Source organism: Dermochelys coriacea, chromosome 2 (assembly GCF_009764565.3).
Source record: "Dermochelys coriacea isolate rDerCor1 chromosome 2, rDerCor1.pri.v4, whole genome shotgun sequence".
Lineage (NCBI taxonomy): Eukaryota > Metazoa > Chordata > Testudines > Dermochelyidae > Dermochelys > Dermochelys coriacea.
Genome location: NC_050069.1, coordinates 158,657,993 through 158,672,154, shown reverse-complemented (window position 1 = coordinate 158,672,154; position 14,162 = coordinate 158,657,993). Strand labels below are relative to the sequence as shown.

The window sequence follows — 14,162 nt, the reverse complement described above, 5'->3', positions numbered from 1 at the left end:
ACTTTCTGCATAGCATTAATGCATCCGATGAAGTGAGCTGTAGCTCATGAAAGCTTATGCTCTAATAAATTTGTTAGTCTCTAAGGTGCCACAGGTACTCCTTTTCTTTTTGCGAATACAGACTAACACGGCTGCTACTCTGAAACCAGTCAGCCACTGTACTCATTTATCACACACATTAAGCTTCTCACAAATTTAATTTATCCTAATGTGAACAAAATGCATAGGTTGTGTACTGTGCAACTTGACCAAGTGGAGGATCATCTAGTTCAACTAACATCTGAAAAATAACTTGAGACTAGTAGATGAAAGAGGAATAGCACCATACTTCCTCTAGAATGCTAACTAGGGTTCCTTTCAAAAGTTGTCAGTGGAATTATGTCCCACTAATGGGGTCAATTTTTTGAGAGAGGAATCATGTGCCATTTTCCCCTCATACACCCATTGTTTTACTTTGAGCCAGGTGATTTAGTTCTTCTCAGTTAAATACCAGAACTGTGTTTTTTTCTGAAGACGGTGCCTTTCTTCACGCAGAGTTCTTTCAGGAAGATAAGTTATTTCTCCTCTGTTTCTTATTTCCATGACACTACCTCAGATACAAAAGTTTAATGAGACTAGTGCTGTTAGCAACTTCTGGCAGGAACAGCATGTTACTATGCCCAAGGGAGATAAAAATAATGTAAAACCAGGATTGTACATCTAAGGTGCAATTTTCACGGCTTGAAATAAAGTTTAGACAAAATTTCCAAACTCAATTGCATAAATTCTGTCACCTAAATTCATTTTTACATTAAAAAAAGTCTTGATTTTCCAGAGGTTCGAGCATACAGCACTCCTATTGACTTTAATTAACTTTGACTGTGATTACTCAGTATCGCTGAAAAAAAAAAAAATCAATTCACTTATTTAGGGGCCTAATTTAAGGCACCCACGTTATGCAGCCACCAAACACAAACTGTGCTTCTCTGCACAAACTCAGTATTATTCCATTTATGCTAGAGTTGCTGATCTAAATCTAACAAGGAGACAAAAAAGACTAAATGCAGAAGAGGGCAGGACCGACAAAAGAGGACAGGGCAGAGAAGATCAATTACCCAAAATTAGGATCACATGTAATTGTTGCACCAAAATTACATGGTTACTACATTTAGTCTTTTAGTGATCCACTAGGTTACCCTGCAGTAAATCCATTTCTGTTTGTATTTTCTGAATATATTTTGACACACTGGGAGCGGCTACACTTTACCTCGCACAAAAATCTCCTGGAGGAGGACTACTCAGTAGGCCCTGTAGATACGTTGTCTTGCCACTGCCAGTTTACATCTAGTATTAAAGTTGCATTACACTTTCCGCTTTTAATTAAAATATTTTAAAGATCATCCCTTACTTCCCAGCCCATACTAACTGCCCCTAGATTTAGCTTTATAGTATTGCTTTGGAACTTAAAGCTAAACTCAGGGTAGTGAATTTACATTATGAAAGTATTCATGTTAAGGTTGAGTAAATACAGTACATTAAAGCACGGAACTAAACCCAAATGGAGTAATTAAATTGCATTTACATTGTTTTTACCCAAAAGGTAAAATGTGATTTAAGTAGAAGGATTATTATTCCCCTTTTACAGATTGGGAAATGGAGACGTATGAAATGTCTTGTGCAAGGTCACAGTATGCCATAATTTGGATTCAAACCCTTGTCTCCAGACACCCATATCCTCTCCTCTAAGTTCTAGATTATGCTACCTCACATTAAAGTTTTTTAGTTTTTTTTTTTTTTTTTTTTTTTTTTTTTTACACTTCAACATAATTTTATATCACATTACCCAGTGGCAACAACAGTGTTCTTTGCTCTTAAACGATGTATTGAGCCATCTTCTATGCAAAGTGCAATAACTCCACGACATTCTCCATTTTCCATCAGGAGGTCCAAGGCAAAATACTCAACAAAATAGCTGGTATCATATCTTAGGGACTAGAAAAGAAAAAATTTTCAATCGTTAAGGAACATGCAAAAGCTAAACAAATTTTTTTTTTCCCCCCACAGATTTGTTAAAAAGTGCCTAGTTACATAAGAATAAAATCAGACCCAGTTCTCATGGAAACTATTATCCAGATAAGCCTGTATGCAGAAAGTCTGCGGCTCTTTTAGGATAATGGTGTTCTAGAAAATACAGAACATTTAGATTGGACAGACCATTCTTAATTACCAAACCATTTAAAGGAACAGTTTCTCAAATTTGTCTGAAAACGTTGTACTTATCATTGGTATAAGTAACAACGAAGGTAGATGAGAAAAAGTCCATATTTCAGTTTACTTTGTGTAGCTGACAATACCTGGTATATGGTGAGTCTCACTTGCTGATCTCTTTCAGTTCCTGTCCCATGCACTAGCATATTACCCCTCAAATATCCTGGAGAAAGCTCACTTCCCACTTCAAGCACTATATTAGGGTGTTAACAGGGCCAAAGATACCAGCAGCTGGGCAAGTTGACTATGGGAGCTTCCTTCATCTCTGGAAGAACCAGACAGCACCTAGAAGCACGTGCCACATCTCTCTTCAGTCCCCATACTATTTATCTATATTATGGTTCCACATACAGGCCTCACTCAGGATAGAGATGAACAATTAGCTAAGCCTCTGTGAAAGAGTGCATAAAGTACATGGGCTGTTAAGTCCTTAATGAAATTAGGTCTAAGGGCCACTTACTAGTTCTTAATGATACTCTGGATATTTCCATCTTTTATGGCCTTGCACTAGAAGATGGACAGGACCTGTTAACTAGAGCTGTGGTCACCAGTAGAGGCTGATGAGACAAGCTCAGGCAGCTTCGTGGTAGCACTTTTGCATGGCCAGAACCACGCTTACCCTCCTAGTTTCCCATACTTGCTGTGAGGGTGGATGGAGGCTGATCTTACTTGCTACTTCCCTGTTGGGGTGCTCTGTCACAGTTTTTTCTTGGCCCATGAGAAGATTTAGATGAACTCTTCCTGGTACTGGCCAAGGGGTGGGTGAGTGGTTGTGGGGGGAGGGGAAGTAGGTGAGCGTGTCATGGCATAGCAGCAAAAGGAAGAGACAGCTTCCTCTGGCCACAAAATTAGCAGAGCTTACTATCTATGCATTCTCTCCGGGAAGAAGTGCAGGAAAAGCAGATTCTTTTTTCAGCCTTCTTCTGTTTCTGTCACGCTGATATCAAGCAGAGGCATGCCAGGGGAAAAAAGGAGGCCTGGGATCAAGATTAGGAATTCTCCTGGATTCCTTGCTGATTCTAAACTCATATATAGCAGAGCCCATAAGTAACAGCACTATTACTTCTAACAAGTTTTTTAAATCCCTATAGTAGCCATTAGTTAAAACAAAAGTCAAGTTCTGTTTCCCATTTCACAGCCTCTTACCCTGCCATACAGTGTATGCAACAGTGAGTGTCCTGTCCTGTCTGCGACACAACAGCATCGATGAGCCTGTCCCCCTTTTCCAAACTGAAGGCTCTGTCCACCAAAGGCACGCTGATAGATCTTCCCTTCTTCTGTTCTGCTAAACGGCATTCCATAATTTTCCAGCTATTGAGCCCAAACAAAGTATTAGAGATATAGCTGTGGACTTCAGCAACAGGCAAGTTACTGTTAGGGATGTAAAATGTTAACTGGTTAACCAATAAGCATTAGTCTTACAGGTAATCTGCATTAACTGTTAACCTGTGGGCCAGCCAACTGGCCAGCCGGAGCAGCCCCTTTAATCAGTTAACCGTTTTAACAACATATTTTTTAATCGTTTAACTTTTTAAACAATATTTACATCCCTAGTTACTGTTATAGCTGCTTTATAACACTAATAAACCTATCACTCACGCTCAAGAAGGCAACAAAGAAAGGAAAGGAGTACTTGTGGCACTTTAGAGACTAAAATTTATTTGAGCATAAGCTTTTGTGAGCTACAGCTCACTTCATTGGATGCATTCGGTGGAAAATACAGTGGGGAGTTTTACACACACACACACACACACACACACACACACACACAGAGAACATGAAACAATGCGTTTTATCATACACTTTGTAAGGAGAGTGATCACTTAAGATGAGCTATCACCAGCAGGAGGGGGGGGGGGGGAAGGAGGAAAACCTTTCATGGTGACAAGCAAGGTGGGCCATTTCCACCGAATGCATCCGATGAAGTAAGCTGTAGCTCACAAAAGCTTATGCTCAAATAAATTTGTTAGTCTCTAAGGTGCCACAAGTACTCCTTTTCTTTTTGCGAATACAGACTAATACGGCTGCTACTCTGAAACAAAGAAAGGAGTTTCTCTTTATACAAAGTTTACTATTCCAGTCTAATATCTGTATCTGTCGTCATCATGAATAAGTCCGAATATGAACAAGAGGCTGCTAGGCAGCTCTCCAGCACCACTTTTTACAAGCCATTACCCTCTGATCCCACTGAGGGTTACCAAAAGAAACTACAGCATTTGCTCAAGAAACTCCCTGAAAAAGCAAAAGAACAAATCCGCAGACACACCCCTGGAACCCTGACCAGTGGTATTCTATCTGCTACCCAAGATCCATAAACCTGAAAATCCTGGACGCCCCATCATCTCAGGCATTGGCACCCTGAGAGCGGGATTGTCTGGCTATGTAGACTTCTCAGGCCCTACGTTACCAGCACTCCCAGCTATCTTCGAGACACCACTGACTTCCTGAGGAAACTACAATCCATCAGTGATCTTCCTGAAAACGCCATCCTGGCCACTATGGATGTAGAAGCCCTCTACACCAACATTCCACACAAAAATGGACTACAAGCCGTCAGGAACAGTATCCCCGATAATGTCACGGCTAACCTGGTGGCAGAACTTTGTGACTTTGTCCTCACCCATAACTATTTCACATTTGGGGACAATGTATACCTTCAAGTCAGCGGCACTGCGATGGGTACCCCCATGGCCCCACAGTATGCCAACATTTTTATGGCTGACTTAGAACGCTTCCTCAGCTCTCGTCCCCTAATGCCCCTACTCTACTTGCACTACATTGATGACATCTTCATCATCTAGACCCATGGAAAAGAAGCCCTTGAGGAATTCCACCAGGATTTCAACAATTTCCATCCCACCATCAACCTCAGCCTGGACCAGTCCACATAAGAGATCCATTTCCTGGACACTACGGTGCTAATAAGCGAAGGCCACATAAACACCACCCTATACCAGAAACCTACTGACCGCTATTCCTACCTACATGCCTCTAGCTTTCATCCAGATCACACCACACAATCCATTGTCTACAGCCAAGCTCTACGATATAACCGCATTTGCTCCAACCCCTCAGACAGAGACAAACGCCTACAAGATCTCTATCAAGCGTTCTTACAACTACAATATCCACCTGCTGAAGTGAAGAAAGATTCACAGAGCCAGAAAAGTACCCAGAAGTTACCTACTACAGGACAAGCCCAGAAAGAAAACAACAGAACACCACTAGCCATCACCTTCAGCCCCCAACTAAAACCTCTCCAACACAACATCAAGGATCTACAACCCATCCTGAAGGACGACCCATCACTCTCACAGATCTCGGGAGACAGGCCAGTCCTTGCTTAAAGACAGCCCCCCAACCTGAAGCAAATACTCACCAGCAACCACACATCAGAACCACTAACCCAGGAAACTATCCTTGCAAAAAAGCCCGTTGCCAATTCTGTCCACATATCTATTCAGGGGACACCATCATAGGGCCTAATCACATAGCCACACTATCAGAGGCTCGTTCACCTGCGCATCTACCAATGTGATATATGCAATCACGTGCCAGCAATGCCCCTCTGCCATGTACATTGGCCAAACTGGACAGTCTCTACGTAAAAGAATAAATGGACACAAATCAGACATCAAGAATTATAACATTCAAAAACCAGTCAGAGAACACTTCAATCTCTTTGGTCACTTGATTATAGACCTAAAAGTGACAATTCCTCACCAAAAAAACTTGAAAAACAGATTCCAACGAGAGACTGCTGAATTGGAATTAATTTGCAAACTGGATACTATTAATTTAGGCTTGAATAAAGACTGGGAGTGGATGCGTCATTACACAAAGTAAAACTATTTCCCCATGTTTATTCCCCTCCCCCCCACCCCAGCTGTTCCTCAGACGTTCTTGTCAACTGCTGGAAATGGCCCACCTTGATCATCACTGCAAAAGGTTTTTTTCCCCCCCGCCGTCCTGCTGGTAATAGCTCACCTTACCTGATCACTCCTGTTACAGTGTGTATGGTAACACCCGCTGTTTCATGTTCTCTGTGTACATAAATCTCCCCACTGTGTTTTCCACTGCATGCATCCGATGAAGTGAGCTGTAGCTCACGAAAGTTTATGCTCAAATAAATTTGTTAGTCTCTAGGGTGCAACAAGTCCTCCTTTTCTTTTTGTATCATTAAAATGTCACTATGAATATTGATTTGGGTTGCAGATAATTATAATTCAAATAAACTTCAATATGAATAATTTCACCTCTACAACTGCAGCAGGTGCCTCCTCAGTCATGTAATGAATGGCATCCTGGTCTCCCAGCCAGTCAGATCCTTTCACAGTGTCATAGAAGTGCCATCTCCAGTTATCTTCCTCCATGTTTCCCAAAGCAGCATTGATCCCTCCCTGAAAATGAAAAATATATTTCCCCAAAGTGACATTTGAAATGCATAATTTCAAAAGCCAGTTCATTTCTCAATCCCATTAAAACACACAATATTAAATAATATTTAAGACAACGGACAAATTACTTTAAAATCAAATTTATGTGCTGTGCCATTTTTACAGCATACAAACCTGAAGAAACTGTGTAAACTCAAACATCTCTTTCACCAAAAGTTAGTTAGTTTAATAAGAGAGATTACTTAACCCACCTTGTCTCTCATTTATAAAGCAGAAATTATGAGTCTTTATCAACTTCCCAATGATTAACACGTCATTCTTTTTAGGTTAAAACATTTTGAACAGCAGAATATATTACAACACTATACATAACAACTGAAATCATAAAATGGAGTGGCATGTTAATACAACAAAAAATAAGAAAGACATAGAATAAAAGTCAAACATGTACAATTTTCCTAAACTGTTTTACTTAGATCCTAATCTCCATTTTTACTAATCATAATGTGGGGACTGAAATTCAGTCAATTTATGAATCATAATATTCCATACATAAAATCTGTGTTATGAAAATATTAGTATTTTTAATGTCAAAATAATTGTATTTAAATTCTTACCTGTGCAGCAACAGTATGGGATCTGGTAGGGAACAGCTTTGTAACACATGCTGTATTAAATCCAGCCTCCGACAAACCAAATGCAGCCCGCAAACCTGCCCCACCAGCACCCACAACGACAGCATCAAATTCATGGTCAACTACCGGATATTGTGTAGAAATCTGAGGAGAAAGATTACTGCATTAAGATCACAAGTCAAATGATTATAGCTCAAGCAGGGTCTCAGTTTAACTACTTTATGCATTTTTTTAACGTATACTGGAGGATATACAGAAAGTTTCTCAAACTGTGCATATCACTGATTTTATCACAAGCTTAGCATAGTGTGAATGAATCATTTAAGTAGGTTCTAGTCAATGCAGTATGTATTTCTAAAGTCAACGCATGATCCATTTTAATGATTCACTGCCCCGACTGAAATTTTCTTCAACAAAAAAGTATACAAGAAACCAGAACTCTGATAATCCTGTTCTATTCTTTCCTTCCAAATGCCAGAAACATTAAGAATATACACTGAACCAACAGGAAAGAAGACTGTCTCATAGATAAATATGAACTTACCGAATCAGAAACTTTAGCAGATGCATTCTTCTTTCCATAGACAGTAAAGTGAAAGTTACGTGCAAGAGCCTGGCAAGCTGCTGGCCACTGTTGAAACATGTTCAAAATTATGTAAAATGTTCTAGTTTACAGATGTTTTATGAGCCAGATTCCCATAATTTCCAGTTACACAATGTCTAAAACAAATATGCTTTACTTCTGACTAATTTTTTAGCACATATCTCTAAAGAATATTGGATTCAGATAGTTTTAGGGTAATTTGTAGGGGGGAAAGTCCTGCTTGTTCCTAAATACAGGCTGTGACAGAGACGAAATCCACCCAAGATTTAAAAAAATAGAGCAATCTCTGTAATTCCTGTGTTGACCCCTACTTCTCTACAACTCATACTAACCAGCTAAAACAAGTCCAATCTGCATATACTCTGACAGACAACTGTTTTTAAGCCTGGGGTAATGAGCGTTTTTTGAGACTGAACAGTATGAAAAAAAAATCACAGCTATTTCACTTTTGTAAAGCAGTTTGAACTATTTTGTAATGTCATCTCAAACTGTTTTGTCTAGAATCACAAAAATTCAGTTTATTTTGTTGGCCACAGCAAGGCATGAGACCTTTGGGAGGGTGGATAGTTATTTTTTAAATTATTCAGTAATGGGTTTTGGGGTGGTCTTTTTTCCAGGAGGAACCTGAACTAGGAGGTATTATGCACATATTGTAACATACATGAGGTCTGGCCAAAGAAAGGGTGCCCAAGCTCAGGTGTAAGTGGAGGTCTAACTACTGCAGAGAGACTTGAGGAGCAGAGAGCGGCAAGCGGAGGACATGCAGATATCAGTAATCACAAATCTCCTTTTGTTACAAAGGTGAAGCGTTTCAGATTTCAAGCAGTAATGCTCTCTATAGCTCTGCTCAGATTCCTATGTTTTCCACCTTCTAGAAGTAGTATTTTTGATTAACCAAAGCACCTCTACATCCTATACAGTCACCACACGTGTCAGGTGTTTCCTTGGTGGAAATTCTACACTTCCCAAATTTGCAAAAGATACAAACTTGAGAAGACACACACACAAAGGAAGACAGAACCAATCTACAATGTGAACGGGAGAGGTTGAGTAGCAGGAACTACAATACAACCAAAATATGGATTGATATTGTAAAATCATTTAAATGACTTAAAGGGTGACCTTTAAACAGATGTCATGAAACAAGCTTAACGATAGGAGTGCTCCAGTGCCACTATAACATGCACCCTATACAAGAAAGGTAAGAGGTACTGATACCAAAGGTAAGAATTGTAAAAGAAATATTTAAAAAAAGATTCAAGGTCATCAAAAAGCATTCAGAAAAAGATTTTTATGGGGATGAACTTTGGAACTCTCCCATTAGTCGCTGCACTTTTTTTGTATCATTAACTAGCTATATGTTAATGAACTAGATGAAAGGTTTCTAGTTCCAAACCTAAATGACTACATCTTATTGCCAAGGAAGAGTGAAACAACTAAACTGAGATTTACCAAACCAAAGAAAAAGAATAGCACAAATAACTAGTATCTTGAACAAAGACTGGAACCAACTAGAAGTGAAAGCAAGTCAGTTAATGATGGAGATATTTTATAATGTGGACTAGTTTCCATTGCAAAACAGGGTGAGACCAACTCATTTCCACTAGAAGCCTACAGAAGAATTTGCATCCTGGTTGCCGATGAGAGAGCTACTCCATTAGTCACTATACAATTATCCTCTTAATCACTGTCTTTTAGAATGGATTTTTAATTTTTTTAAATTTTTTTTTAATAGCAGCAAAGGAATATCTCATTTGCAAAATGTACTAGGATACATCAAAAACAGGACACAGTGTAAAATGTTTCCAGTATTGTTGTAGCTGTGTTGGTCCCAGGATATGAGAGAAACCTGGTGGTTGACAAAATATCTTTTACTGGACCCACTTCTGTTGGTGAAAGAGAGAAGCTTTCAAGCTACCCAGAGCTCTTCTTCAGGCCAGGTCAACGCTACAGACCTATATTGGTATAAATACATTGCTCAGGGGTGTGAAAAAAAAACCCAACAACCTGTGTAGACAGCACTACATCAGTGGGAAAACTTCTCCCATTGACATAGATACCAGCTCTCAGGGATGTAGATTAACTACAGCACTGAGAGAAGCTCCCACATTGGTATAGTAGCATCTTCATTAAAGTGCTACAATGGCACATTTGCGCCACTGTACGTGAAGGCAAGCTCTATATCTGGGAAAGGTACTCTAAGAATAAGTCTACAGTAAAAATGCTGCATTGGCACAGATGCACAGCCACTGTACCACTTTAATGAAGATGCTCTACACCGACCCAAGAGGTGGTAGCTGTGTCAGTGGGAGAAGCTCTCTAGTTCTGTCTACACAGAAGTTAGCTTGATATAACTACATAGCTCAGATGTATAAATTGTTCACACCCCAAGCGACATAGTTATAGGGATATAGGTCTGTATCGTAGACCAGTCTTTAGATTGTGACAGCTGAATACAAAGTGGCAGGGATTGTTAAGCATAAAGAGTTAACACATGTTGTATGAAACCATGCAAAATGAAGTGGGCAGTTAACACCTCTGCATTCATAGGACAAAGCTGGTCCAATAAAAGGTATTACCTCACCCCATCTCTCTCAGTGTAAAATGCATTGGGCAGCCGTTTTCTTGGCTCCAAAACCTAGCTTCAGATATATAGTTATATTGTAGTATTCCACTATATTTTACTATGTACTTTTATTTGCTTAGATAAAAGATAACATAACATTACCTTGTTTATTGCTCAGAGTGATTGATAGCACAGCTTTGCTGCATAGAAAGAAAACTCATAACTGGCAATCAAGCAATTCCAAGCAGTTCCAATTCTTACTTTGTTTTGCTAAAGATGACATGCAAATATTTTTGAAGACTCCAAGCTATAAAATGTATTAATACTCTAAAACACAGGAGGAAGTTAACTGACCTATTTTCTTTCTTTTACAGGTTTTAACATCCAAACAAATGAACTGTAACTACATGACAACCCAACACAAGCTTCTGCCTCAGAATCAGGGTCTTAGTTGACAACATAACATCCAACATGGAAGTCTAGGGCAGGCTAGAAACAGTCAGAATCTTGATGTTCAAGAAAAACTCACAATACTGTGCAGTTTTGAAATGTTTAATATCCTTATTTTACAGAAACAGTTTGCTACATGACACAGTAACTAAGCACATTCTACAGTACAAAATTAAACCAACATAATTTACATCAGCATACAGACATCGCGCTCATTACATTGCCTGTGCTTATCTACGCTTTGCTCATACCAGTGGTGCACATGCTCACCAAGAGCGCTTGCACCAATTAACTGTCATTGTGAGGTATCAGGGGGTACTTAGCTGTGTTAGTCTTTAAAGTGCCACCGGATTCGTCGTTGTTTTTGTGGATACAGACTAATGGATGTATTTGAGCATAAGCTTTCGTGCGTCTGAAGAGGTGAAGTTTTTACCCATGAAAGCTTATGCTCAAATACATCTGTTATTCTTGAAGGTGCCACTGGACTCCTGGTTGTTTTTATTATTTTTGGCTCCCTTGATATTATGTAAATTCAAAACAGCAGAGCTGCAACAACTAGAGAAAGGTAGGCAAGGCTTGAAAATGTTTTATTATTCCTGTTTGCCTAAACACTTCAATTCAATCTTTCCCCCTCTTCTAGCAAGCTCCTTCCACTGCAACATGTGAAGGCCTACTTTTTCCCTCCTTCTCCCAACAGGTCTGAGGACGGTCTTCCTCACAGCTGTTCCATGCAGTGGTGGAAGTTGCTGCCCCTGCTACTATGCAGGAGACTTTTTCCTCCCAGCTTGTCCTTTGCACTCCGAGCTCGGGACTGAGACGCTGTCAAGAAGAGGAAGGGGACAAGCTGAAAGACAGATTGCCCCCATATAGCTGAGAGGAAGGACTCTGCTTAACCAGCCTAACTCCTCAGCAATAACTAGGATAACACCCTCCAGCAACAGGCAGGAAACATACATCCTGTTCTAACACATGCTTTTGCCTTTTTTTTTTTTTTGGCGCTCCTCTGCAGCAAGGCAGAATGGCACAGGGAGTGACTTGTAGGCCAGCCTGCTTCTCTTTATTATATCTCTAAAGTCAAAATTTTGGAGTTCCATAAAATTCAGTGGAAAAAAGTTATAGACCACTAAGACACATTTCCTTCCTATTTATTTCATATGAAGGCTTTAAAAATCAATGCGTTCAAGTCACTGGCTCACTTTCAGTATTTCTCACTGAGATCCATCAGTTCTTTTCAATATTAGTTTTGAGTGAGTATAAAAGTTTTGACTGCAATAGGAAAACTGCAAGGAAAAACTGAAACTGTAATTAAGCACATATCCCTATGCAAAATGGCCCCACTATTTAGGCAGTGGCAGAACCTAAGTCCAGAAATAAGTTATAGCCTTTTTAAAATCAGTTTTTCCCCTTTGGAAATCATCTCTGTACTTCTTTGTACTTCTTGTTCAGAATGCAAAATTCCAAAAACCACAACTGTCACTGAAATAAATATTTATGATACCACAAAATGAAATGTTTTGAAACATCTTCAGTTAACCAAAGTGTCTAGAAACTTTTGGAGTAGAAAACAATTTAAGAAAAAAGTTAGATGAAGCTATTTGTCACTCAACAGCCTTTCCTACCAAACCCCTCTCCTAATCTGGCTCGGGGAGACACAGTAGGGTCCTGTAGTCAGGGCACAGGCCTGGGAGCTAGGAGACCTTACACAAGTCACTTTTCTCTGTGCCTCAATATCCCCACCGCCCTGTTTATTTAGATTGTTAATCTGTCTTGGCAGGGACTGTATCTGATTTTCTTAGTTACCGTTCTAGCACATAAAGGGGTCCCAATCCTACTTAGAGCCTCTAGGTACTACTGTAATAAATAGTAATAGTGTGTGTGGTCATTCACTACAGAAGTTTCTACTAATGAAAAGGCTGGTTACCCTGCCTTTGTTAATTTCAGTGTGACAATGGAGTAAAATAAAACAAGGACTAGCTCATTGCAGGTGGAGGAAAGAAAGTGAGCGGGGGAATGAAAAGCATCAAGTGTAGTTTCAGGGGAGCTTGGATGCACACTATCTGGTTTCATATATAATTCCTTACTTTATCAGCTCAGAGACCAGTTATTAACAACCCCACTCCAAACACTTTAAATGTATGTAACTTTCAAATATTTGTTCATAGCAAAATACTATTAATTCATTTAAAGCAACGGATGAGATACTCCGTACTCCAATAAAACCTCATACACGTTGCCTTTTTGTTTAATAAAGCACCAGGCTATTTAAAAGAGCCAGGCCATGTTGGTCTCCTTGAGAATACTGGGGTTTCTTTGAAAGCCTTTCTACTAACACACCATCATGACTGTTGTATTCCTCTGCCCACTTTTTTTAATAAGGCTGCTAAAAAAAAAGACACTGCTTCTCAAGAACTAAACTCCTGCCACTGAATCCCTGGTACCTGAGATCAAATCCCAAAAAGAGATCCCACAGAAACAGACTGCATAGGCCTTTGAAATTAAGAACCTTAAGGTGTCACTTGTCTACCTGCTAAAACAGAGGCAAAGGGGGTACTGGGGAGGCAGCAGGGACCAGTGGACAGGTCACCACACCGCGGGCTGCCAGGGCTGGGTTCTATACCGGGCTCTGCCTCCCACCAGCCGGGTGACCTTGGGCAAGTCACTTCCCCCGGCAGAGCCTCGCTTTTCTCGCCCACCCTTTGTCCATCTCGTTCGCGTCTACTCAGACTGGCGGCGAACAGAGGGATGGGTGGCAGCCAACGCCAGAGTCAGCAGAGGCTGCTGGGCCGGCGCCTCTCGCCGCAAGGGCACCCGGAGGGGCTTTAACAACAGGTCTGATCTTCGGGCTAGGCGAGCTCCGGCACGAGACTCGGACGGCAGCCCCCGCCCCAGCCGCGACGGAGGAGGGGCCGAGCCGGCGTCTGTTGCCCGGAGCGGAGCGGGGGCTGCCGGGGGAGCGGGGCAGCGCGCGGCTCCCCCCACCGCCGCGTGCGCGCGCGCGCGCTAGGCGAGCGGGTTCGACGCGTCTGAGAGGCCCCCTCGGGCTGACCAGCTCCCGCCCCGGGAGACGCCGAGCCAGACCCCGCCCTTCTGCAAGGGCCGGCTGCCCGCGAGGCGGGGCGCACTCACCGCTCCCACGGGGGGTCGGAACAGCCGCTTCGCTAACCCCCGCGACGCCGCGCCAGCTGACGCCGCCATTTCGCCCCGTCCGGAGAGTCAGTCGCTTCCTGCGCATGCGTGCGGGCGGGGCTGGCCGCGCCGTTACC

At 41.3% G+C, this 14,162-nt stretch overlaps 1 protein-coding gene across 1 annotated transcript in view; it reads right to left on the bottom strand.

Annotated features, from left to right (window-relative positions):
• SDHA (succinate dehydrogenase complex flavoprotein subunit A) overlaps positions 1 to 14,157 on the bottom strand; it is a 29,834-nt gene extending 15,677 nt beyond the window's left edge. The window contains exons 1-6 of the mRNA XM_038390731.2: positions 14,026 to 14,157; positions 7,824 to 7,910; positions 7,262 to 7,423; positions 6,504 to 6,647; positions 3,394 to 3,558; positions 1,823 to 1,971 (exon numbers count right to left, since the gene is read on the bottom strand). Of these exons, the coding sequence (XP_038246659.1) occupies positions 1,823 to 1,971; positions 3,394 to 3,558; positions 6,504 to 6,647; positions 7,262 to 7,423; positions 7,824 to 7,910; positions 14,026 to 14,094 (776 nt within the window). The 5' untranslated portion in view covers positions 14,095 to 14,157. The remainder of the gene's footprint in view (positions 1 to 1,822; positions 1,972 to 3,393; positions 3,559 to 6,503; positions 6,648 to 7,261; positions 7,424 to 7,823; positions 7,911 to 14,025) is intronic.
• Between the last annotated feature and the right edge of the window lie 5 nt (positions 14,158 to 14,162).